Raw genomic sequence first — 27,425 nt, 5'->3', positions numbered from 1 at the left:
GTAAGCACAATGTTTTATTACTTCTAAGCTGTTAATTTGGCTTAAGTGTACCATTTCAGAGAAAACCTCAATGTAATGTATTATTTCAATCTACTTTTCTAAGTAATGCTTCAAATGGATTATATAAGATATATTGAAAGACATCTGATGATTATTAGGTTTTTTAAAAATAAAAGTATGATCAAGGGAAAGTACTTGATTGAGCTTTGTAAAAGTTTTCTAGACCATTATATAATATTAAAATATTTACTGGTGGTATTTTTCTCTTTGTATATAAATTGTTGTTGCATGATTATTAATTCTTTTGATATTTAGCCTAGTTGGATAATAATTGCATTTGTGTAAATAAACTGCCAAAAACAAATATATTGTAGTTTTGTTGATATTTCAGTTTGATAAAAATTTGTTTCATATTTTACAATAGGATATCGATTGGGTACAGACAGAGAAGCATGTTTTTGAGCAGGCATCCAATCATCCTTTTCTTGTTGGGCTGCATTCTTGCTTTCAGACAGAAAGCAGGTAAGATTGGAAGATAATGAAGTGATTACTGGGCTTTACATGCTTTGGTATATTACACAATAAGGACCCTTCCTGAAGTGGATGGAAGTCATGGAGACAGACACAACAGTAGTATGCTTGTGATTTCCTGCCACTCATACTCTAATCCAGGGGTCCCCAAACTATGGCTCGTGGGCCGCATGCGTCCCCCCACCCCACTTCCGGAAGGGGCACTTTTTTTTTTTTTTTTTTTTTGTATTTTTCTGAAGCTGGAAACAGGGAGAGACAGTCAGACAGACTCCCGCATGCGCCCGACCGGGATCCACCCGGCATGCCCACCAGAGTTTAACTAATAGGGGAAATCCTTACTTCTTTACCTTAAGGCAGTGGTTCTCAAACTTTGTGAAGTCGGGGCACATTTAAAATCCTACAAATAATTGTAGGCGCACTATATACAAATTTCTGAGAAATACGTTATAATAATTAAGTCAAATATTAAAGAAAAAAATTAAATCCAAGCGTGCTTTTATGGTAATTAAATGAAATAAATACGACAAAATTAAATTTATTCTGACATTAAAAAACATTTTTATGTTACGTTTTTTGAATTATGCTTTTTAGAATTTGTAAAAAAGAGGGATTAAAAAATTTAAAAAATGACTAAAGAGTTATTTTATATATATAGATACATTCTTAGTAAGATTTAGTAAATTTGGCAGGTCCCAGCATGAATGTGTTAAGTTTTTTCATTCTTGTGTTTATGAGAAACATGAGTCTGATGTGTCCTAGCGATTTCTTCAATGTTTGGGCATATATTTGAAAGGCAAACTCTCATTTCCTCATCAATACATTGAAGAATTCTTCTCTTTTTATTCTTAATTGTGTTGGGGGTAGAAAATCCTAATTCACATAAATAGGATGTTGGAAATTATAGTAAAATGTTCAAAACTTTTTTAGATATTGCCACATAGTCTTCTTTTATATAAATCCAAAAGGCTTTAGTAGACAATTCCTTATATTTAATCATCAACCCAAAACCCCCACCATACATACCATCTTAACTTTACACCAAAGGATAGAAGAAACTTGCCTCCAGTCTTTCTGGGGAACATGGGGGGTAGTGTAAACAATCCAGCACCACAGCTTAACAGCCTTTTGCAACCTAAACAGGCAAGTGAGGTGGGGGGTTGGGCAGACTGTTGGTTTACAGCCAGTTCCCCACACCTCTGTCCCCAAAAATCTAAATTCCCAAAAACCCTGTTGGTTTTTTGGTCCCCAACAGGCACATATTTCTCTGGAATACCATAGGGCACACCTAGAAATCTTCTAGGGCGCACACTTTGAGAACCACTGCCTTAAGGAGTACTTGAAGTGTCTTATCTGTCAAATGGTGAAATCAGGGTGGGGGTGAGCGGCTCTAGATTGCAGGCAGTAATATAGATGTGGCAGGTTACAGAATTATCGTGCTGCTTTACTTTCTTGTATCCTTCTGTGACTAAACAGTTTTTACTGCAAATACCCTTTTTTCCCATCAAATTCCTGGGATTTTGTTAGGGTAAGTTATAGAATGCTGTCTATGTTGTGACTGGTCTCTATCGTGTTTACAATGCAGAGTTACACTGCCTTAGTTTGGGTGTTGGTTTCATGTGTTCTCTCCTGTGTTTCAGATTGTTCTTTGTCATAGAGTATGTAAATGGAGGAGATCTAATGTTTCACATGCAACGGCAAAGAAAACTTCCTGAAGAACACGCCAGGTGAGATTTTTGATTATTATTTGTTGTGTTGGATTGGGCAGGGGGGTGCTCTGGGACTTTTTACGTACCAGAGGTTGAAAACAGTAGATAAATCATTTATTTTGATACTAGTTAATTCTTTGTAAGTCGTGTAGAAGCTAAGCTAAAAGCTAGCTTACGATATAATATATAACAAATATATATCATTATATACTTACATATATAATAATATAATTATAAGCAATTGAAAAGTTAAACAGTATTAAAGGAGAACCCTTTAGTCAACTAAACCCAATTGTTTTTAAACATTTTGGCTATTCAGCATCAGCCTCTAAAATTGATGAATTTTTAAGTACTTACTAATCTTATCAAGTTCTCTTGACAGTTTTTCATTGACAGTAATAAAACAATTCTTCTTAAGCTATTATATATTTCCAGCTATTCTTCTTATAAATATAATTTGTGTGTGTGTGTGGCAGAGACAGAGTCAGAGGGACAGACAGACAGGAAGGGAGAGAGATGAGACACATCAATTCTTCATTGTGGTTCCTTAGTTGCTCATTGATTGCTTTCTCATATGTGCCTTGACCAGGGGCTACAGCAGACCAAATGACCCCTTGCTCGAGCCAGTGACCTTGGGCTCAAGCTGGTGAACCTTGCTCAAACCAGATGAGCCCGTGCTCAAGCTGACAACCTCCGGTCTCGAATCTGGGTCCTCAGCATCCCAGTCCGATGCTCTATTTACTGCACCACAGCCTGTTCAGGCCATAATTATAATTTTGGGGTTTTTTTGTTTTTTTTTAAATTTTTTAATTATTTTTTTATTTATTCATTTTAGAGAGGAGAGGGAGAGACAGAGAGAGAGAGAGAGAGAGAGGAGAGACAGAGAGAGAGAAGGGGGGAGGAGCAGGAAGCATCAACTCCCATATGTGCCTTAACCAGGCAAGCCCAGGGTTTCAAACCAGCGACCTCAGCATTTCCAGGGCGATGCTTTATCCACTGCACCACCACAGGTCAGGCCATAATTATAATTTTTGAATTGGTCTGTTGTTGGCTTTTTTCCTCTGATCCCATACATGTTGATGAATAAGAGCAAAGAATATTAAATACTATTTGTTTAGTGTCCTTTTTTTGATACTATTATGCAAGGTTGGAAATTATTTTTGTGTTGGAAGACTTAGGTGGGATACGATTATAGGCTTGAATAAGAAGTTTAGTGCCATGTTTTGTGTTTTTACTCATAATTAGTAATTCTCATTCTTTGATGCTTCACAAGAGTAATCAAAAAATGAAGCATATGAGTTTGCACCTGTCTGTAACAAAGGTTGGAGGTTTTATTTTTTTAAATAACTTGGTTAGTGAAAATCTTGCTAGTTTATTGTTGGTTTTTTTTTCTTGTCAAAAAGAGCTAATGTACAGTTTTATAAGAAGGTATATATTATTTCAATCTAACCTCAGGGCCAAACTATTCTTTTTAAATTTATTGTGTGGGCCCTGGCCAGTTGGTTCAGCGCATAGAGTGTCCCAGGTTCGATCCCTAGTCAGGGCACATATGAGAAGCGACCATCTGCTTCTCTTCCCCTTCCTTTCCTCCTCCTCTTTCTTTTCCCCTCCTGCAGCCAGTGGCTTGGTTGATTCGAGCATCAGCCCCAGACAGGGGTTACCAAGTGGACCCTGGTCGGGGCGCATGCGGGAGTCTATCTCCTGCCTTCTCTCTTTAAATAAATAAATAAATTTACTGTGTGCTTATTGTTTATTTAGGCTTTACCAAGTGGTTACCCTTCACAGCAAAGCCACAGATGGTATTTTATTTCGTGAACATAGCCAGTATTTGTTCCTTGTTTGTTCAATGGGACGGACGTAGGGAATGTAATCTAGTTTTACTATATTAAAGTTCAAATTTTGGTTTTTTGCCATCTTTGCTTTTCTAGGGACCAAAGTACAGAATAAGGGTTCAAGTTTCCTATTCATAGAATTAAGTAGCTAGAAGACATTTATTCCGTTCTTCCAAACAAGATTGTCATAACATTCACCAAAGCAGCAATAAACTAGGTTGGGTTTTTTCATTTCATTGTTCATGTGAAAAGTTCTGGTTATCACCAGTAAGTTGGTGGCAGTTTTAAAACTTCTTTCTTTAATGTTAAATGTTATGGTTGTAGCCTGACCAGGCAGTGGCGCAGTAGATAGAGCATTAGACTGGAATGCAGAGGACCCTGGTTCAATGAGCACGGGCTCATCCAACTTAAGCATGAGCTCACTAGCTTGAGCGAGGGGTCGCTGGCTTGAGCATGGGATCATAGACATGACCCCATGGTCACTAGCTTGAGTCCAAAAGTCATTGGCTTGAGCCTAGGGTCCCTGGCTTGAGCAAGGGTCACTCACTCTGCTGTAACCCCCCCCAGTCAAGGCACATATGAGAAAGCAACACTGAACAACTAAGGAGCTGCAATGAAGAATTGATGCTTCTCATCTCTCTCCCTTCCTGTCTGTCCCTATCTGTCCCTCTCTCTGACTTTGTCTCTGTCAAAAAAAAAAACCCCAAATAAATAAATAAAGTTATGGTTGTAGAATAATTTCTTTTAATTACTTTTCTAGGAATTTTGGTATAGATTTTATGGTTGAAGTAGTCAACTACAGCAGTGGTCCCCAACCCCCCGGGCCGTAGACTGGTACCCATCCATGGGCCATTTGGTACCGGTCTGCAGAGAAAGAATAAATAACTTACATTATTACCGTTTTATTTATATTTAAGTCTGAATGATGTTTTATTTTTAAAAAATGACCAGATTCCCTCTGTTACATCCATCTAAGACTCTTGACGCTTGTCTCGGTCACATGATACATTTATCCGTCCCACCCTAAAGGCCGGTCCGTGAAAATATTTTCTGAGATTAAACCGGTCCGTGGCCCAAAAAAGGTTGGGGACCACTGAATTAGTTTTCTTTCTATTCTAGACCAATCAGTGGGTCTTAGCATTCTGTGAGGTCATTGGTCCCTTATGATACAGACTGTGAAAGCTCTATAGAAGATGTGTATGTACACAGGTAGCTGCAACTTGACCCCAGCTCTAGGAGTGGACTGCCTGAAGACCCTTCAGATTAAGAACCCCTGTTTGAGTCTTTCAAAATAGTAACTTCATGTGTGAGTTACAAGTGTGAGTGTAATTGATACTGGATCTTGTATAATTGTGTTTTGGGCTCAGATATTTAAAGAGGTACTTCAGTTTTGTGTTTGGTATTGTTTCTTAAAACACTGGGAGGAAAATTCTTTTGACATGATTTTAATGCTTTAATTTGCAGATGGGAGTAGGTTTTAAATACCTTCCTCTAGAAACTTACCACAATTTAAAAACTTGAATCAAATCAGTTATTTTTCATTTTATTTTAGATTTTACTCTGCAGAAATCAGTCTAGCATTAAATTATCTTCATGAACGAGGGATAATTTATAGAGATTTGAAATTGGACAATGTATTGCTGGATTCAGAAGGACACATTAAACTCACTGACTACGGCATGTGTAAGGTGAGGGAAAATTCTAGTTATTCGAAAGGTCTCAGCTGCTCACAAAGTTGTTTTGGTAAAATAACTTCATATTTAAAGATGGAGAAATGATTGCTCCTTTGTTTAGGATACTTTTTGGAATTGTAGCACAGGCAAATATACAGGGTTGGGCAAAGTAGGTTTACAGTTGTTCATATGGAAAATTATATAATACAGTAACTATAATAATAAATAATAATTTTTCTGTTTACAATTGTAAATCTACTTTTGCCTCACCCTGGACTAATGTTTTAACCATTTACAAAATTCTGTATTTTCTGTGTTGTGTGCTATAATGAGTTCATTTCTATTTATGCTTTGTAACTTTTTTAAAGTTGTGATACTATTAAAAATTTGCAAATAAAAATTATCTACAGTCCCTCAACACAACTACTTGCATATCTCCTTCCAGTTTTTGCCATTAATTGTAACTCTTAGTAATGCATCTAAGATTTCCATAGGTAATCTAACTTTTTTATATTTATCATTTCATAAGGTACAATAGAACAAAATAGGAGTTTTCATTATTCTCAGGACATATCCTTTATTTGTTGGTGTTTTATTCTTTTTCTAACAGTGTTTTAAGGGTCTAGTCTTTTTTCACATAATGTCTAGGGTGCTACTCTTGTCAGGGGAGCTGGGACACAGTTAATTTCACTCAGCAGCAGGCATGTAACTATGTGAATTGGGTTGCCCTGCTCACCTGAGCGAAGTGCTTCCAGAGCCTGAAGATGATTTAAACGTTCACGTTAACTAAGGTAGTCCAATAGGACTGCAGATTTAACCTTATCTACTCAGCACCATTGGAAAAGAAAATCTTCACTTAAAGGGTTTTTGCTTTTTTATGTATAAAAGTCAAACATTTACCCTTTCTTATATTAAATTTTTATTGACTTTAATTTTTATTATGCAAATTTTTTATCATAAACAAGAGATTTAGGAGGTAAACCCCTGTGTACCATTACTCAGGTTTATAATACCTTTTGATCTGTGTCATTTTTCATTTTTTCCCCAGTGTTTTTTTTTCTCATTTTAAAAGAAAAATGACAATAATAAAGGAGTCATAATTTATCAAGGGAAAATAAAGCAGAGCAAAAAATATGAAGAATGTTAACCTTGTCACAAAGTGAACAGATTAAAACAGTTGTGAGTGGTTTTTTTTGGCATCCCAGATACGGGTTTTAAAATTATAATAGTCTACGAGAAAGTTCAATGAAATGGGTATTCTCACATATCACTGGTGTGTGTATATATTGTTAAACCTTTTGTAAAGCAGTTTGGTGAGGATGTACCAGTAATCTGAGAAGTGGCTGTATTCTTTGGTCCAGTAATACTGCCTCTGGAATATTCTGAGTAAATATTGTCTGTGAGGATAGCTTTATAACCAAAATTTTCTGTTGTTTTTTTTATAAATATTATAATTTTTTTAATAAATTTTTATTAATGGTAATGGGATGACATTAATAAATCAGGGTACATATATTCAAAGAAAACATGTCTAGGTTATTTTGTCATTAAATTATGTTGCATACCCCTCGCCCAAAGTCAGATTGTCCTCCGTCACCCTCTATCTAGTTCTCTGTGCCCCTCCCCCTCCCCCTCACTCCCTCCCTCCCTCCCATGTCCTCCCTCCCCCCACCCCTGGTAACCACCACACTCTTGTCCATGTCTCTTAGTCTCATTTTTATGTTCCACCAATGTATGGAATCATGTAGTTCTTGTTTTTTTCTGATTTACTTATTTCACTCCGTATAATGTTATCAAGATCCCACCATTTTGCTGTAAATGATCTGATGTCATCATTTCTTATGGCTGAGTAGTATTCCATAGTGTATATGTGCCACATCTTCTTTATCCAGTCTTCTATTGAAGGGCTTTTTGGTTGTTTCCATGTCTTGGCCACTGTGAACAGTACTGCAATGAACATGGGGCTACATGTGTCTTTACGTATCAGTGTTTCTGAGGTTTTGGGGTATATACCCAGTAGAGGGATTGCTGGGTCATAAGGTAGTTCTATTTTCAGTTTTTTGAGGAACCACCATACTTTCCTCCATAATGGTTGTACTACTTTACAGTCCCACCAACAGTGAATGAGGGTTCCTTTTTCTCCACAGCCTCTCCAACATTTGCTATTACCCGTCCTGTTGATAATAGCTAATCTAACAGGGGTGAGGTGGTATCTCATTGTAGTTTTGATTTGCATTTCTCTAATAACTAATGAAGCTGAGCATCTTTTCATATATCTGTTGGCCATTTGTATCTCTTCCTGGGAGAAGTGTCTGTTCATGTCCTCTTCCCATTTTTTTATTGGATTGTTTGTTTGTTTGTTGTTGAGTTTTATGAGTTCTTTGTAAATTTTGGATATTAGGCCCTTATCTGAGCTGTTGTTTGAAAATATCATTTCCCATTTAGTTGGCTGTCTGTTTATTTTGATATCAGTTTCTCTTGCTGAGCAAAAACTTTTTATTCTGATGTAGTCCCATTGATTTATCTTTGCCTTCACTTCTCTTGCCATTGGAGTCAAGTTCATAAAATGTTCTTTAAAACCCAGGTCCATGATTTTAGTACCTATGTCTTCTTCTATGTACTTTATTGTTTCAGGTCTTATATTTAGGTCTTTGATCCATTTTGAATTAATTTTAGTACACGGGGACAGGCTGTAGTCGAGTTTCATTCTTTTGCATGTGGCTTTCCAGTTTTCCCAACACCATTTGTTGAAGAGGCTTTCTTTTCTCCATTGTGTGTTGTTGGCCCCTTTATCAAAGATTATTTGACCATATATATGTGGTTTTATTTCTGGGCTTTCTATTCTGTTCCATTGGTCTGAGTGTCTATTTTTCTGCCAATACCATGCTGTTTTGATTATCGTGGCCCTATAATATAGTTTAAAGTCAGGTATTGTAATGCCCCCAGCTTCATTCTTTTTCCTTAGGATTGTTTTGGCTATTCGGGGTTTTTTATAGTTCCATATAAATCTGATGATTTTTTGTTCTATTTCTTTAAAAAATCTCATAGGAATTTTGATGGGAATTGCATTAAATTTGTATATTGCTTTGGGTAATATGGCCATTTTGATTATATTTATTCTTCCTATCCAAGAACAAGGAATATTTTTCCATCTCATTGTATCTTTTTCGATTTCCCTTAACAATGCTTTGTAATTTTCATTATATAGGTCCTTTACGTTCTTTGTTATGTTTATTCCTAGGTATTTTATTTTTTTTGTTGCAATCGTGAAGGGGATTATTTTTTTGAGTTCGTTTTCTAATATTTCATTGTTGGCATATAGAAAGGCTATGGACTTTTGTATGTTAATTTTGTATCCTGCGACCGTACTGTATTGGTTTATTGTTTCTAATAATCTTTTTGTGGAGTCCTTCGGGTTTTCGATGTATAGGATCATATCATCAGCAAAAAGTGATACCTTTACTTCTTCTTTTCCGATATGGATGCCTTTTATTTCTTTGTCTTGTCCGATTGCTCTGGCTAGAACTTCTAGCACCACGTTAAATAAGAGTGGAGAGAGTGGACAACCCTGTCTTGTTCCTGATTTAAGGTAGAAAGTCCTCAGTTTTATGCCGTTTAATAGGATGTTGGCTGATGGTTTATCATATATGGCCTTTATCATGTTGAGATATTTTCCTTCTATACCCATTTTGTTGAGAGTCTTAAACATAAAATTGTGTTGTATTTTATCAAAAGCCTTTTCTGCATCTATTGATAAGATCATGTGGTTTTTGTTCTTTGTTTTGTTGATATGGTGTATTATGTTAACCGTTTTGCGTATGTTGAACCATCCTTGAGGTTCTGGGATGAATCCCACTTGATCATGATGTATTATTTTTTTAATATGTTGTTGTATTCGGTTTGCTAGTATTTTGTTTAGTATTTTAGCATCTGTATTCATTACAGATATTGGTCTGTAGTTTTCTTTCTTTGTGCCATCCTTGCCAGGTTTTGGTATGAGGGTTATGTTGGCCTCATAAAATGTGTTTGGAAGTATTGCTTCTTCTTCAATTTTTTGGAAGACTTTGAGTAGAATAGGAACCAAATCTTCTTTGAATGTTTGATAGAATTCACTAGTATAACCGTCTGGGCCTGGACTTTTATTTTTGGGGAGGTTTTTAATAGTTTTTTCTATTTCCTCCCTGCTGATTGGTCTGTTTAGGCTTTCTGCTTCTTCATGACTCAGTCTAGGAAGGTTGTATTGTTCTAGGAATTTATCCATTTCTTCTAGATTGTTGTATTTGGTGGCATATAATTTTTCATAGTATTTTACAATAATTCTTTGTATATCTATGATGTCTGTGGTGATCTCTCCTCTTTCATTTTGGATTTTATTTATTTGAGTCCTGTGCCTTTTTTCCTTGGTGAGTCTTGCCAAGGGTTTGTCAATTTTGTTGATCTTTTCAAAGAACCAGCTCCTTGTTTTATTGATTTTTTCTATAGTTTTTCTGTTCTCTATTTCATTTATTTCTGCTCTGATTTTTATTATCTCCTTTCTTTGGCTGGTTTTGGGTTGTCTTTGTTCTTCTTTTTCTAGTTCCTTAAGGTGTGAAGTTAAGTGGTTTACTTCGGCTCTCTCTTGTTTGTTCATATATGCCTGAAGTGATATGAACTTTCCTCTTATTACTGCTTTTGCTGCATCCCAGAGATTCTGATATGTCGTATTTTCATTTTCATTTGTCTGTATATATCTTTTGATCTCTGCGCTTATTTCTTCTTTGACCCATTCATTTTTTAGAAGTATGTTGTTTAGTTTCCACATTTTTGTGGGTTTTTCCCCCTCTTTTTTGCAGTTGAATTCTAGTTTCAAGGCTTTATGATCAGAAAATATGCTCGGTACAATTTCAATTTTTCTAAATTTGCTGATATTGTCTTTGTGGCCCAACATATGGTCAATTCTTGAGAATGTTCCATGTACACTAGAGAAAAATGTATACTCTGTCGCTTTGGGATGAAGTGTCCTGTAGATGTCTATCATATCCAGGTGTTCTAGTATTTCGTTTAAGGCCACTATATCTTTATTGATTCTCTGTTTGGATGACCGATCTAGAGCCATCAGCGGTGTATTGAGGTCTCCAAGTATGATTGTATTTTTGTCAGTTTTTGTTTTAAGGTCAATAAGTAGCTGTCTTATATATTTTGGTGCTCCTTGGTTTGGTGCATATATATTAAGGATTGTTATGTCTTCCTGATTCAACTTCCCCTTAATCATTATGAAATGACCATTTTTGTCTCTGAGTACTTTTTCTGTCTTGTAGTCAGCATTATTAGATATGAGTATTGCTACACCTGCTTTTTTTTGGGTGTTGTTTGCTTGGAGTATTGTTTTCCAGCCTTTCACTTTGAATTTGTTTTTATCCTTGTTGCTTAGATATGTTTCTTGTAGGCAGCATATAGTTGGATTTTCTTTTTTAATCCATTCTGCTACTCTGTGTCTTTTTATTGGTAAGTTTAATCCATTTACATTTAGTGTAATTATTGACACTTGTGGGTTCCCTACTGCCATTTTATAAATTGCTTTCTGTTAGTTTTGTATCTTGTTTGATTCTTCTCTTTTGTTTTTCTATTATTTGTTTTTGTTTGTTTGTGTTCCATACTTCTTTCCTCTGTTGCTACCTTTTTTAAGTCAAGTGTTTTTGTGGTGGTTTTTTCAAGGGTGGTTACCATTAAGTAATGAAAAGGGTACCTACCATATTCATTGTAGTACCCTATCTTATGAGTATTTCTGCACTTCATCGTCCTTTGCTACTGTTAATCTCCATCCTCTCCCCCCTTTTTTTCCTTTGTTGTCACAGTTTAAGTTTGGTTTTATTGTGTTCTTGGTGGAGCTGTTACTTGTGGTGTTGTTTTCTTTTGTTCTTTGAATCTGGTTGGAAAACCCCCTTTAGTATTTCCTGGAGTGGGGGCTTTCTGCTGATAAATTCTCTCATCTTTTCTGTATTTGTGAATGTTTTTATATCTCCTTCGTACTTGAAGGATAGCTTTGATGGGTATAGTATTCTTGGCTGAAAGTTCCTCTCTTTCAGGACTTTAAATATTGGGGTCTACTCTCTTCTAGCTTGTAGAGTTTCTGCTGAGAAATCTGATGATAATCTAATAGGCCTTCCTTTATATGTTGTACTCTTCTTTTCCCTGGCTGCCTTGAGAATTTTTTCTTTGTCATTGGTTTGTGTCATCTTTATTATGATGTGCCTTGGAGTGGGTTTGTTGGGGTTAAGAAAACTCGGTGTTCTGTTTGCTTCTTGAATTTGAGGCTTTAGTTCTTTCCACAGGTTTGGGAAGTTCTGGTCTATTATTTGTTTGAGTATATTCTCCATTCCATTTTCTTTCTCTTCTCCCTCTGATATACCTATTATTCTTATGTTATTCTTTCTGATGGAGTCAGACAATTCCTGTAGGGCTTTCTCGTTTTTTATTATTTTTGAGTCTCTTTCTTCTTCTCTCTGTTGTGCCTCAAGTTGTTTGTCTTCTATTTCACTAATCCTATCTTCAATCTGGGCTGTTCTGTTAGCTAAGCTTGTTACCTCGTTTTTCAGCTCGTGAATTGAGTTTTTCATTTCTGTTTGATTTGTTTTTATAGTTTCAGTTTCCTTGGTAATATATTCTTTGTGTTCATTGAGTTGTTTTCTGATCTCCCTAAATTGCCTTTCTGTGTTTTCTTGTATATCTTTGAGTATTTTTTAAATTTCTATTTTAAATTCTCTGTCATTTAGCTCCAAGGCTTCCAATATGTTAAGTCTTTTCTCCATAGATTTTTCCACATCTATTTGTGTTACCTGTCTTTCTTTTGTATCCATAATATTCTATTTCCTCTTTCTTATCGGCATCTGAGGGTGGTCTTGTTGATAGCACACAGGCGCACTCCCTCCGCGGCTTGAATGAACGTCCCTGTGGTAGCTTCCTCCACACCCTCGTCTCTCAGATTCAAGTGATAACAGTCCTTTCGCTTTCAGTTTGTGTGGAACTCTGGAATGCTCCGAGGATAAATTTTTCTGTTTCTAGTTGATAAATTTGTTGTGATTTTGGGGAGATTTGTCGGACGCGCTGCTCACGGCGCCATTTCCATGACATCACCTCTATAAATATTATAATTTAAATGGCCACTGGTCAGAAGAATGATTGAGGAAATTATAGAATGACAAAACATAGCATATGAAGTCATATAAAAAGATGTTTACAAAATTTGTAAATGTTAAATGCTTATAACATTAAGTATCCATAGAATTTCCTAATTCTAGATGTATTATTATGTATTACTATGTATACTATTATATAAATTACATATCTGTTTTACATATTTTTAAGTTATTATATGGGCATGCATTACACAGTGACATTCACAAAAATGAATTAAGGCTTTCTTTCTGTTTCCATCTTTATTTTTTTCTCTTTTCTTATTTAAAGAAATTTGGGGGTCGTGTTTTGCCTGGAAGATTTTATTAGAGAAAAATTACTTAATCTTTTGTTATTCTTAATGAAAAATCATATTGGTTTCTTACACATTCTCAATCTTTACAGAGATTCTCAACCAAGTTAAGCAGGATCTTCGAAAAATCTTAGAGGTCTTATTCAGTAGGTCTTTAAATTGGTTCTCTTGCTTACCTCCTTTTTTGTGTTTCCTCCTTTTTCAGGAGCTATATAGGTTTTTGTTTTGTGGGGTTTTTTTTTTAGCAAGAGAGACATAGAGAGGGACACACAGACAGGAAAGAGGAGAGATGAGAAGTATCAACCCATAGTTGTGTCACCTTAGTTGTTCACTGATTGCTTTTTCATATGTGCCTTTACTGAGGGGCTCCAGCAGAGCCAGTGACCCCTTGCTCAAGCCAATAACCTTGGGCCCAAGCCAGTCACCTTTGGGCTCAAGCCAACGACCAAGGGGTTCATGTCTATGATCCCACACTCAAGCTAGCGACCTCGGGGTTTTGAACGTGGGTTTTCAGCATCCCAAGTCGACCCTTGATCCACTGCACTACCTGGTCGGGCAAGCTACTTAGTTTTATGACTAGGAAAAGATAGATACCAGGATTAGGACTTCTGTTCCAAGACTTTGCTAATAGTACTTTGCCTCTTCTTTCATTAACACATTTATACTCTTTTAATGTTAAAGCTTATGTGAAATAAATCCCCAGGAAATATGAATGTTCTTGTCTTATGACTTAGAATTAGTATTTAAACTTACCTAAGTCTGACCTGTGGTGGCGCAGTGGATAAAGCATCAACCTGGAATGCTGAAGTCACTGGTTCAAAGCCTTGGCTTCCCTGGTCCAGGCACATATGGGAGTTGATGTTTCCTGCTCCTCCCTCACCTCTCTTTCTCTTTTTCTCTCTCTCTAAAATGAATAAATGAAATCTTTTAAACTTACTTAAAATATGGCCCTTGGCAAATATTGTATGAATTTCTTTTCCTTGTAACAATTTATTGGGAAATGTAAAACCCTAAAATATTTTTATGTAGTTTCTCTAGAAATATTTCCTTTAGGTTTAATTAATTTAATTCATTTCTTCACTTTCTCACTAGATATTTTTATATAAGGAGTGCTTAGGATAGTGATGACTAGAAGCATATTAAAACTGGAATTAATATCTTCAGTCTTATTTTGAAATAATTTATGAACATTGATTTTATTGACTGAAAAACTTTGGCCATTTTATGAATGAATGTACTTTTTATTATCTGCCTGAGAATTTAATAGTAACGTCTCTGTTATGCTATAGATAATTTAGCTGATGGACCTACATTTCGATATTTAGTCAACAAGTAAATCATTTAGTAAAGTTCTGTTACAAGTTAACAGTCTGCATCCCTTGCTTCTGACTTTGCCCTGAAAGTGTATGTCAAGCCATTGCCAATAATACAAAACAACTTAAATCATAGTCATGTTTACTCATGTACAAAATAGCTTGTATTTCCCTATAAAGAAAAATCCATGGACATGCCCAAATAAGGACACATGAAGAACCTCAGAGCAGCAGGGGTGGGTGTGCAAGGGTAGGCGTGGGGAGAAGCCTCAACTTTTTTTTTTATTTTTTATTATTATTATTATTTTTAATTTTATTTTTTCAATGGGTTGACATCAATAAATCAGGATACATATATTCAAAGATAACAAGTCCAGGTTATCTTGTCGTTCAATTATGTTGCATACCCATCACCCAAAGTCAGATTGTCCTCTGTCACCTTCTATCTTGTTTTCTTTGTGCCCCTCCCCCTCCCCCTTTCCCTCTCCCATTCCCCCCTCCTCCCCGTAACCACCACACTCTTATCAATGTCTCTTAGTTTCACTTTTATGTCCCACCTACGTATGGAATAATGCAGTTCCTGGTTTTTTTCTGATTTACTTATTTCGCTTCGTATCATGTTATCAAGATCCCACCATTTTGCTGTAAATGTTCCGATGTCATCATTTCTTATGGCTGAGTAGTATTCCATAGTGTATATGTGCCACATCTTCTTTATCCAGTCATCTACTGACGGGCTTTTTGGTTGTTTCCATGTCCTGGCCACTGTGAACAATGCTGCAATAAACATGAGGCTGCATGTGTCTTTACGTATCAATGTTTCTGAGTTTTTGGGATATATACCCAGTAGAGGTATTGCTGGGTCATAAGGTAGTTCTATTTTCAGTTTTTTGAGGAACCACCATACTTTCTTCCATAATGGTTGTACTACTTTACATTCCCACCAACAGTGTATGAGGGTTCCTTTTTCTCCACAGCCTCTCCAACATTTGCTATTACCTGTCTTGCTAATAATAGCTAATCTAACAGGGGTGAGGTGGTATCTCATTGCCGTTTTGATTTGCATTTCTCTAACTTTCAATGTCGATCTCCCTCCCCTGCTTTTGATTTTGTACTGTATGATTTGACAGAAATGGTTAAGTTCTAGGTACATACATTCAGTTAAATTGTAGATAGTCATTCATAATAGGAAGTCTGTAATTACATAAGAAATTATATGCTTGTAAAGTAAAAGAAGCAGATGCTTAATTGTATATTTAATATTATTCCCCTTGTGTTTACACTCTTATTGTTGATTTCTTATGGGATTTCCCTGTGGCTAGCGGTGGTATTGGTTCTTGGAAATGTATTGAGGTCTCTTTTATGACTTTAGTCAGTATTCCGTGTGTACTTAAGAAAGGATATACAGAGTGGGGCAAACGTAGGTTCACAGTGTGAGTACACAGACTACAGTTCATTCTTGAATTGTTGTTTATTAATGTAGTACGTTCCACACCAACAGCTGGGAACCTGCCTTCGCCTCACCCTGTGTGCTCTCTGTTTTACATGCAAGGAGTCTCTCTTTCATACACACTCTCTCTCCTTCTTTCTTTCTCCACACACAAATATAGATATACATAGTCTATATATATATGTAATTAGTAATAATTTTTAGCTCTTAAGTTTTGTCCAAATCTTTCTCTACTTACTAATTTTTTCTCCGTATGATCCATCATTTTTGACATATATGTGTTAAAATCACCTTCCATGATTGGAGATTATGTTATCAGTTTGGGTTCCTTCAAAACAAGGTGACTTCAAAACCAAACATGCATTTCTCATGGTTCTGGAGGCTGAGAAATGCAAGATCGAGGTGCCAGTAGACCCGGTGTCGGGTCAAGGCAGTCTTCATGGTTTGCAGATGGTTGTCTTCTTATTGTATCCTCCCTTGGCTGGTAGGGAGGAGGGCTCTTCCTCTTTTTATAAGTACACCACTCCCCTCTTGGGGGTTCTAATCTCATGACCTACCACTAATTACCTCCCAAAGGCTCCACCTCCTCTGTCACATTAGGGCTTCAACAGCTGAATTCGGAGGACACAAACATTCAGTCCATTGCAGGGACTGTGAACGTCTTCTCATGATTTTGTGATTTTACTCTGTTCCGAGGCTGGGTTGTTATGTATATACACAGTGTGTTATAACTTCTTGGTGATTGTTCCATTTGTTATTGTGCAGTTTCTCTTTTTGTACATGTTGGTGTGTTTTGTCTTAATTTTCTCCATCCTGTACCTATTAAAGTACAAAACCAAAAAATTTATGTCTTAGGAACAATAACCAGAAGGGAATAGTTGTATTAGGAGGTGGGATTTAAAGTGCTTCTTTTCTACACAAAATATGATTCCTTTTACTCTAATAATTTTTCTATTAAGTTTTTACTTGAATATAAATTACTTTAAATGAAATTTTTATTTTAATTGAACTAGCAACATATCATGAGAACATGTTTTCTTTAAGCTATTTAAATCCATGATTTGCCTGACCTGTGGTGGTGCAGTGGATAAAGCGTCAACCTGGAAACACTGAGGTTGCCGGTTCAAAACCCTGGCTTGCCTGGTCAAGGCACATATGGGAGTTGATGCTTCCTGCTCCTCCCCCTTCTCTCTCTCTCTCTCTCTCTCTCTCTCTCTCTCCCCCTCCTCTCTAAAATGAATAAATAAAAAAAATAAAATAAATCCATGATTTTAATAATAAAGGCAACTGTGCTAGTGATATTTAAGCATAATGTATTACCTACAGATGATGAGCTTATATAGATGAAATATATAAAAGAGGTGAATTTAAAATAGAATCTTGGGATCTCATTGTTTCTTTCTTTTTTTACTAAAAGGAAGGATTACGGCCAGGAGATACAACCAGCACTTTTTGTGGTACTCCTAATTACATTGCTCCTGAAATTTTGAGAGGAGAAGATTATGGTAATAAATTAATAGGTGGTATTTTAGCTATGTTCTAGAAGGGTGTTTAATGTGGTACAAATTGCATTATAGTATACTATTGCATTTCAGTATTGATGTTAATATAAACTTTCTTGATTCCCTTAAAACTCACATTAAAGCACATACTGTGAGGTTGGAGACAGTGGGACTTTGACAGTATTTGGGGGTACTGATTTGAAAGCTGTTTTACTAGTGGCAAGCACTAAAGGTTACTAGGCACCATTGTAAACAGTTTCCATAAATTAATCCCCTCAATCATATGCGGTAAGCACTGTTGATTCCCATTTTACAGACTAGGAAACTAATGTATAAAAGTTTAACTTCCCCAAGGTCATACAACTAGAAAGTGGCAGAGTAGGAATTTTAAACTTCATCCATGTGCCTCCAGAGTCATGAACCTCAAGAAGATTGTTCAGAGTTCCTGGAATATTTCCGTAAGGAATTGGAAGGATAGTGGAAAGATTGAACACTTGTCAGGAACCAGAGGATATGTTTATCTTAAATCTTAAGAAAACATCTGACTGCTTCAGTTCTGGACCTTTCCTTTCAGCAGACATAGAGGATGGTGGGTACTCCCGATAGCTGCTCATAATCTGATTCCAAGGTCCTTCACGGATCTGTAATCAGCTAGCAGAAGATCAAGTTTCAGACCCAGGAAGGTTAGTCTCAAATGCAATTTAATTATATCCACAAAACAAAATATTAGATACAGGATATGAGTCTGAAATTATAGATTTATTTGGGAGAAGAAACTTAATGTTTCATTTTTTTAAAGTTATATTTCTGGTACCTCCCCTTGTTAAATGAAATATGCTTTATAATCCTCTTTGCCTACCATAATGGTTATAATGCATTTAGAGTTTACTTTCTCATGTAATATAGTGAATCTCAAATTAATGACTTCCAAATATGCAAATTGGGTAATTTATTGCTTTAAATTTTCTTTTTTTGAAGGTTTCAGTGTTGACTGGTGGGCTCTGGGAGTGCTAATGTTTGAGATGATGGCAGGAAGGTCTCCGTTTGATATTGTTGGGAGCTCGGATAATCCTGATCAGAACACGGAGGATTATCTCTTCCAAGGTAATTTGCCGTATTTTACAGATTCTCTGTAAATTATATATTCTAGAGCGTGAATGCGGATGGCTCAGTTTATTACTTTAATACAGCGGTTCTCAATCTGTGGGTCGGGGTCGACCAAAACACAGGGGTTGCCTAAAGCCACGGTGCTTTAAACCGCTGCTTTAATAAGAAAGAAGAAAGTAATCTGGACAATATACTCATTAATGTGTGAGGCTTTGATTTTTTTCTATACATTTTTTTCTACCTGTGAAGTCTTTAGTCCCATTTGCCAGTTACCGTCTCATACTCAAAATGTAGTTTTCTTCAGCTTATATATATATCGCAAACAGTAATTGGAGGAAGGAATCCTTTGGCTAGAGAGGACAGTCTTTCCACATGAACCGGAGGTTGAGTACATAAGTTCAAGAACAATATGGGGAAAAAGTAGAGTACCAAGAAGATAAGAGGAATCAAAAGGTGAAATAAAAAAAAAGCCCCACCATTGGGAACACACAGAATTGGCCAGAACAGGAACAAGCTGATAATCATAGGAACACCAACACACAGTCTAAAGAAGTGAAAAGATTGCCATAAAATTCTGTGTTTAATAATAAAGGTCATCACAGGATATGAATAAGTTTTTTATGTAATGAGAAATCCAAATGGCCATGGAATATATAGAAAGATGTTTAATGTCACCAGTAATTAGGGGTATGTGCGTTAAAACATTAATGAACTACATTTTCATACCCCATACATTTGGGAAAAATTATAAAGTGTTATAAAACCAATGTGGGTGAGGTAGTGGAACAGCTGGAATTCATAGACTGCTGGTGGGAGAGAAAACCAACACATCTTTGAAGAATAATTTGGCAATGTCCAGTCAAATCCACAATAGTAATATGTGCCACACATTTTCCAAATATTACCTCATTTACACCTCATAACAACCCTATGAAGCAGGTATTATGTTTATTCCAATTTTGCAGGTGAGGGAATTAAGGCACAATAAAGTAGTCAAAGAATAAAACATGCATGTAAATGGTTTAAAACATTGCTCAGATTAGAGGCTTTCTGAGAAGGAAGAGTGAAGGGCCTGGGAATGCACAGGAGACACTTAAGTAGTGTATGTAATGGCTTATTTTTTTCTGCTAAAATTTTTTAAATATCTCATAAAAATTAAAAGATTAAAAGCATGTAAAAGGTTAATATGCCATTATTTTATCTTTCTAGTTATTTTGGAAAAACAAATTCGCATACCACGTTCTCTGTCTGTAAAAGCTGCAAGTGTCCTCAAGAGTTTTCTCAACAAGGTATAAATCTTGTATAAAAGTCTTTAGTGGTTTATCTCTGCATAGATGGGACTGAGAAGGAGACGTTCAAGAATATAAAACTCCAACATGTCAGAAGATGTCATTTTGTTTAGTTAGATCTGGAATTTGTCTCTTCACCAAAGAGGAATTTGACATTAGATACTGAGATGTTTCCCTTTCCATTTTGCCATTTTACCCTCAGCTATCTGTTACATTTGGTGTTTTTAATGTAAATAATAGATACCATGTACTAAATTTTGGAAAAAATTGTACCTTTGGAGATTGTCTCAATTATACTTTCTGCTCTAATTTTTAATTTTCTTTGATTAGTATTCATAGAATCTCTTATTGCACTTGAGCAGAAGTGTTTTGTACAGTTTATCATTTCCCAAATCCTATGATTAGATAAAATTCAGAAGAAATGAATTTTCTTAGCTCTTAACAAATCTGAATACATCCATTTTTTTTTTTTTTTTTTTGACAGAGACTGAGGAGTGAGTCAGAGAGAGGGACAGATAGGGACAGACAGACAGGAACGTAGAGAGATGAGAAGCATCAATTCTTTGTTGCGGCACCTTAGTTGTTCATTGATTGCTTTCTCATATGTGCCTTGACTGGGGGCTACAGCAGAGCAAGCGACCCCTTGCTCAAGCCAGCGACCTTGGAGTCATGTCCATGATTCCATGCTCAAGCCAGTGACACTGTTCAAACTGGTGAGCCTACGCTCAAGCCAGATGAGCCCGCGCACAAGCCAGACCTTTGGGTTTCGAACCTGGGTCCTCTGCATCCTAGTCCAATGCTCTGTCCACTGTGCCACCACCTGGTCAGACTGTTTATTGCAGATGGTAGGCTACAGAGTTTTAGGATCTATCTAAAGTTATGATTTTGAACTGTTTTTACTCGTAACATTTAAACACCAAACGTGTAGGGTTTTTTCCCACAGCAACAGTTCTCCAACTCTCTGGACACTAATTGTGTGTCCTACATTTCAACTTATTTCTGACACTACCTCCCTGGATTTAGCATCAATACTCCACAGGTCTGAGGACTCGGTTCCACAAGACTGTCTTTACTTTTGATGCCAGTCACAGGTATCATTTAATAGACACAAAACACAGGTCACAAAGGTGATGTACTCTTTCTAAAGCATGATATTCACTCACTTTTGAAATATCTCTTACTACCATAGGACCCAAAGGAACGATTGGGTTGTCATCCTCAAACAGGATTTGCCGATATTCAGGCACATGCCTTCTTCCGAAATGTTGATTGGGATATGGTATGTAAATTGTGATTGTTTCTGTATTAGGTTTCATTATTATCTTGGGCCAGATTTTATTACCTTGAAAGAATATTGAAAAACTAGTGAATCACAGCTCAGTTTACTTAAAACCATTCTCTAACATGTTTTTTGAAAAGCTTTTAAAACAATAAAAGCTTAGATATTAATTCAATGGAGCAGGTTGTATAATTATTGAGACCTGCATCAGTGTTCAGATTTGTAAGGCATTTCCATCAATGTTAATATTGTAGCACCTTGCCTAGAGATGCACTTTGATAAGAGTGGGAAACAGCTGAGGGCAGAGGAGAAATGTATAGGTAGAATTTTTCTAAGAATGCAGGCTTGAGCTGTCATCCAATATGTCTTTTAGATGGAGCAAAAACAGGTGGTACCTCCCTTTAAACCAAATATTTCTGGGGAATTTGGTTTGGACAACTTTGATTCTCAGTTTACTAATGAACCGGTCCAGCTCACTCCAGATGATGAGTAAGTAATTCTGTAGACTGAAATATTTTTAAAGTTCTTTGAACATCCCATTTCTAGTGGCTATACAATGTTTTATGATCAGACCATACCAGCGATATTCAACCTTTTTCATCTTGTGGCACATATAAACTAATTACTAAAATTCTGTGGCACACCAAAAAATAATTTTTTGCCAATTTGACAGAAAAAAAGGTATAATTTTGATTCATTCATACCAGATGGCTATTAACCAGTGTTAACTGTTGTCTTTTTTTTTTTTTTTTTTTTTGTATTTTTCTGAAGCTAGAAACGGGGAGAGACAGTCAGACAGACTACCGCATGCGCCCGACTGGGATCCACCCAACACGCCCACCAGGGGCGACGCTCTGCCCACCAGGGGGCGATGCTCTGCCCCTCCGGGGCATCGCTCTGTTGCAACCAGAGCCACTCTAGCGCCCGGGCAATCTTTGTTCCAATGGAGCCTCGGCTGCAGGAGGGGAAGAGAGAGACAGAGAGGAAGGAGAGGGGGAGGGGTGGAGAAGCAGATGGGCGCTTCTCCTGTGTGCCCTGGCCGGGAATCGAACCCGGGACTTCTGCACACCAGGCTGATTTTTTTTTTTTTTTTTTGACAAACTGGGAAAAGAAATCAGTACCCCTGACTAATTATTCACATATTGCATGTTTTAAAAATTCTTGTGACACACCAGTTGAAAATCACTGGATTATACTATAATTTATTTAACCACTCACTTACTAGACATTTGAATCTATTACACCATTATAAGTGATGACAATAACTGCTATTTTCTGCTTTGATTTACACTCATTGTCTCTAATTCTCAAAACAACCTTGTAAACCTAGTTATTGTCATCTTCATTTTACAGATGAGGAAACCAAGGCTCAGGGAGTTTAAGCCAAGGAACTTAACTTTCAGGGAGCACAGCTGTGGCGCAGACCAGATCTGAGTGACTAGCACCTGTGCTCTTTCCACTCTGCTGCACTGATTTTCATTTGGGTGATGATCGTCTTTGAGTTCCTGGATCTTACCTTAAGATAGATTTCTAGAAAGGGAATTAGTTCAAAGGGTATAAAAATTTAAAGCTCTTGATATGTATTGCCAAATTGCTTTTTAAAAGGATTACATCAGCTTATCAAGTCCAGGCAGCAATGATCTGACGTATTTCTGTGTTTATCTCACATCTTTTAAAAATCAGGCTTAGAATAATTTGGGGATGTTTTGTTCCTTTACCTGCCATTACAGATTCATTCTCTTGTCTCAAGGAGGCCCTAACAGCATGGTATTCATTTACATCTTGTTCATTCCCATTCCATTTCTCATAGCAGCTGATCCAGACTGTCTCGACATTTTAGAAGCCTTCAGTCCTATCCCTGTCTCCATCACTCTTAATACTTTAACCGTGCCTTAGCTTGACTGCAAGGATTGAGGCCGCCCTGGCGTGAGCTTGCTCCCTTTTCAGCTGACTTTAGGCCACCTTGCATCTCAGAATTGCTCTCTAACTCTTCTCAACCTTTTTCTTCTTCCCTATTCTTGGAAGGCTATCCTTTTTTTACAAGGGGTTCTCCCTTATTTTCCTAGACCTGTTCCCTTATTTTCCTTCAGGATTTTATTTTGTCAGTTGCCTCCATTACTCCACCTTCTTTAATTTCTTTTTTCAGCTTCTTTTCCTCTGCTTACAAACATGCTCAAATATCCTAATTTTTCTCCTACACCTTAGTGCTTCAGTAAGTGTTTGTAAAATGAATGCCATCTTTTTTTTTTTTTACTTTTTCAACTATTGTTTTGCTTTGCTTTCTTGATTCTTTTTTTATTTTTTTTTAATTACAGCTTGCATTCAGTATCATTCTGTATCCATTCCCGGTGTACAGCACAGTGGCTGGACGGTCACATACTCCACCAGGTGTTCCTGTGGCATTTCCCGCACCCGGCTGGCACCATACATAGTTATTACACTGTTATTGGCTGTATTTCCCATGCTGTACTGCAGCTGCCAGTCCGTACTTCTCAAAAAACTATGGAACGCTTCACAAATTTGCACGTCATCCTTGCGCAGGGGCCATCTTAAGCTGCTGTGTTCTTCCAGTTTTAGTGTACGTGCTGCTGGAGCGAGCTCCACCCTTTCCGTAGAACTGTGGTTAGAATAGGGCTTAGCTTGTCCTGTGTGAAATTGAACTGATACTGCTTTCTCTCGTAGCTTTCTGTAATTTAAGGGACCTTCATTCTTTGAAGGACAGGTCTATATCATGTGTGGACTTTGTGCTTTGCAGTGTGATGTGTACACTAAAGTATTAAAATATTTGGTAGTACTGCTCACTCTTCTTAGAAATTAACGGGAAGCCCAGAGTAGAGTACAGAATGTTCTACTTCCCCCTCCCATGCCCTGTTACCTGTCTGTGGTGTTCTCTCTTTATTCAGGGCTCTCAGTATACCTGTTCCTATTGCCTTTGCCTTTTTCCTCTTGGTTAACTTCTTCTGGGCCTTTTCTTCACTATATATTCCATCTGGCTGTTGAGGTGACTACTAACTTGCATACTAATTCATACCTGGGTTTACCCATAACTATGAATGTTTGCAGGTCAAAAGTTAAGATTAACTAGAATTGTGACAACTTGTGCCTTCCTAAATCTCAGCCTTCGTTTTTGGACTATCTTTTGGTTCTAAAGTTGTTTGTGAATTTATTAGCCTTTTTAAAAATTCTGGACTCTTGATTATTCTAGAAAATGTTTTGGGATTAATCTAAACACTTGTAAAACTTTTTTCATAATTTATATAAATTAGCCTTACTCTTTGTTCCTTAATCTTATTTTATCATTTAAATAATATGTTGAAGTCTTGATTGTGACAATTTATTTTTGTTCCAACAGTGATATTGTGAGGAAGATTGATCAGTCCGAATTTGAAGGTTTTGAGTATATCAATCCTCTTTTGATGTCTGCGGAAGAATGTGTCTGATCCTCATTTCTCAACTTTGCATTTTGATTGTTTTGCCACTTAATGCAACTTAATGCATGAAAAACCCATTACCAGCCTGGATATGATGAACCATTTGATATTTGCCACCTACAAAAAAATCACTCAATATCTTATTTATTGACTATAAGAGTCAATTAATACATCTCAGCTTAACTATGAAAATAAACTTAGACTAGTTTCCAGACAATTATGTCAGAATTTAGTTTTACTGGTAATCTAACAGCCTACTGGTGAGTAACAAGGTTGTTTCTTTCCTTTGAAGGAACTACTTACCACTGCTTTTTAAAGAGTGTCTGTTGCATTGAGGCACACGGTGGCTTAACATCATAAGCCTCCCATGACTTTTTGATTTTTGTCATTCTTCCTTAAGTCATTTCAGTATTTTATTTTGGAATGAAAAATTAATTCAAAATTGTTATATCACCTGTTAGTTTCTGAATTCTTTGTGTTTAAAAATTCGGCTTTAAATTTTATCATTGCCTTGGATAATTACTGATTTTTAAGGCATCAGTTATTAAATTGCTTGGTAATAAAAGGTATTGCTTGCTAAGAATTGGGGAATGCAGATTCGTCTTGAGGGAAAAAATAGGCACATTTTATTAAGAATCAGATTTCAAATCATTAGCTATTTTTTAAAAACTAATACAAATGATTTCTTTAATATTGTAAGGGGTTAGCTTCTGAGCTAGTTCCTTTAGCCAAAACTTTAACTGGAATGATAGTAAATGTAATTTAAGGATCCAGGATGCAGTTGGATGGAAAATGTCTTAGTATATAGAAAGCAAAAAATAGAAATTTAAAGTAGATACAAAAATGTGCAATGGTAATATTTATTTCTTATTGGAGAGTAAATCTCGTAGTTGCTTTTTGTGGTTGGATTAAATAAGAAGGCACTTATTTATTTCCAGACTTATAAAAATATTCCATTTATCCAGTTGAGACGGAATGTCTACCATTTTTCCTTATAATTTAATACAAGGAAAAGAATTTATCTTCCAAACAATGTATTAAACATGCTTATTTCTTACCCCCAAACACATTATTCATACTTTTGGACCTTGTTTATAGAGTCTTCAGTGAAATCATGAAATATACTAAACACGAATAAATGTTCAGGACACACACTTACACTCACACACATCACAGTTCCAACTCCTTAAGCAAGTTTTTGTTAAGTAGGTTAACACATGTAATACAGAGTAGAATACATTTCAGGGGTAGAGTTCTTCAGATTATGTTTTATTGATATTAGTATTTAGCAATGCATTATTTAAAGGGATACCAGAGATAGTACCCTTCTGTTGTTTATTTTTAATATTTTTTATGAAAAGGGACTTAAAAAGTAACCATAATCATATAGATTACTTATAATTGCCCAATCTTAGTAAAACTGAATTTTGAGGAAAGCTATCATGTTTTTAACTTAGAATGATTTAAAATTTGTTGGCATTTAATATCTTCATTTTTGGATGCTATGTTTCATTAGAAATGTAGTTTTTCCAAAGTTTCTGGCCCTCTATGTACTCTTTTCTTTAAATAAGTCTGAAAGCAATGAAAACCTCAAAAGAAAAACGTTTATATACATCCACATGTTTATTTAAGAGGTATATATGTTTCTTTTAATACCTGAAACTTGTTTTAAAACAAAAAGCAGTATTCACTTCAAATCATAAACTTACAGAAAATTCTGACATCTTATGTCAGAAATATGCTTATGATCTTGCTTTTAGGTGGTGCTGTTTCCCCTAGGCCCTTGGGCATTATTTCTGAAATTTTGGAATCTGGAATAAGTTTGTTTAAAATCATATTACTGGGCCTACCTTAGAATTCTGTTGGGTCTTTGAACCACATTTTGAGAAAACTTTGAGTTATTCTTTTATTTTGTCCTATAGTTAAATATTAGAAAATGTACTCATGATAAAACCTTTTGAGAAGGGGTAGGCAGTGGATTACAATTTTATCTACTATTTTAAATAAATGACTTCTTCATGATAGATATCTTCTCAAAAAAAAAAAAAGTTCAGTTTTTTACCAATAATGTTGCAAACAATGAGCATTTTTCTGTGATGAGGTTTTAACCATTATTCAGGGCAGTCTTTGTTTTTAAAACTTTTTTTAAAAACTAATAAGATTTACTGTGTATATTTTATACAGAATTGCATTACAAATATGTTTTTAATTGTGTTCTGTTTTTTGTAGTCTTTAAGTGCCATGCCAATTCTTTTTATATTATATAGAAGTTCTCTGAAAATACTCACCAGGGATAAAAGGCAGTAGACAGAATGGTGTCCTAAGAAAAAATTTATTTTGTATAAGCATGTGGTCAGATCATTTTATGTGTATGCAGCCTAAATTGGCTATCAGGTATTTTGGTTTATACATTTGCTTTATTAATTTGTTTTGACTTTTGTCATGTAATATACTGCCTTGGTCATCATAATGTAGTCTGTATTTGTGTACCTTTTTTTTTTTACTTTAAAATCTTTAAATAAAATGCTTAATATCCATCAAGATGGGACAGTTTTTAATTATATAACATCAGAAATTTGTTTAAAGTATATAAAAGTTTGGCCTGACCTGTGGTGGCACAGTGGATTGAGCGTCGGACCTGGAAATGCTGAAGTTGCCGGTTCAAAACCCTGGGCTTGCCTGGTCAAAGCACATATGGGAGTTGATGCTTCCTGCTCCTCTCCCCCTTCTCTCTCTGTCTTCTCTCTCTCTCTCTCTCCCCCTCTCTCTCTCCTTTCTAAAAATGAATAAATAAAATAAAAAACTTAAAAAAAAAAGTATATAAAAGTTTGATCCAAAAGAGAAATG

At 36.0% G+C, this 27,425-nt stretch overlaps 1 protein-coding gene and 1 non-coding gene across 2 annotated transcripts in view; one reads left to right on the top strand and one right to left on the bottom strand.

The window, feature by feature from the left end:
* The window catches only part of PRKCI (protein kinase C iota), a 77,807-nt gene extending 50,688 nt beyond the window's left edge, over positions 1-27,119 (top strand). Inside the window, exons 10-18 of the mRNA XM_066241077.1 lie at positions 425-522; positions 2,169-2,255; positions 5,622-5,757; positions 17,388-17,475; positions 18,451-18,576; positions 19,789-19,868; positions 21,058-21,147; positions 21,521-21,636; positions 24,500-27,119. Of these exons, the coding sequence (XP_066097174.1) occupies positions 425-522; positions 2,169-2,255; positions 5,622-5,757; positions 17,388-17,475; positions 18,451-18,576; positions 19,789-19,868; positions 21,058-21,147; positions 21,521-21,636; positions 24,500-24,587 (909 nt within the window). The 3' untranslated portion in view covers positions 24,588-27,119. The remainder of the gene's footprint in view (positions 1-424; positions 523-2,168; positions 2,256-5,621; positions 5,758-17,387; positions 17,476-18,450; positions 18,577-19,788; positions 19,869-21,057; positions 21,148-21,520; positions 21,637-24,499) is intronic.
* LOC136312366 (U6 spliceosomal RNA) lies at positions 23,644-23,748 on the bottom strand. Its single transcript, XR_010726961.1, has one exon. It is a non-coding gene; the product is annotated as a U6 spliceosomal RNA (small nuclear RNA).
* Positions 27,120-27,425: the final 306 nt, after the last annotated feature.

The sequence above is a fragment of the Saccopteryx bilineata genome, chromosome 8 (assembly GCF_036850765.1).
Source record: "Saccopteryx bilineata isolate mSacBil1 chromosome 8, mSacBil1_pri_phased_curated, whole genome shotgun sequence".
In the NCBI taxonomy this organism is placed as follows: Eukaryota; Metazoa; Chordata; class Mammalia; order Chiroptera; family Emballonuridae; genus Saccopteryx; species Saccopteryx bilineata.
Note: the sequence above shows the minus strand (reverse complement) of the source record. Positions and strands in the feature narration are given on the sequence as shown.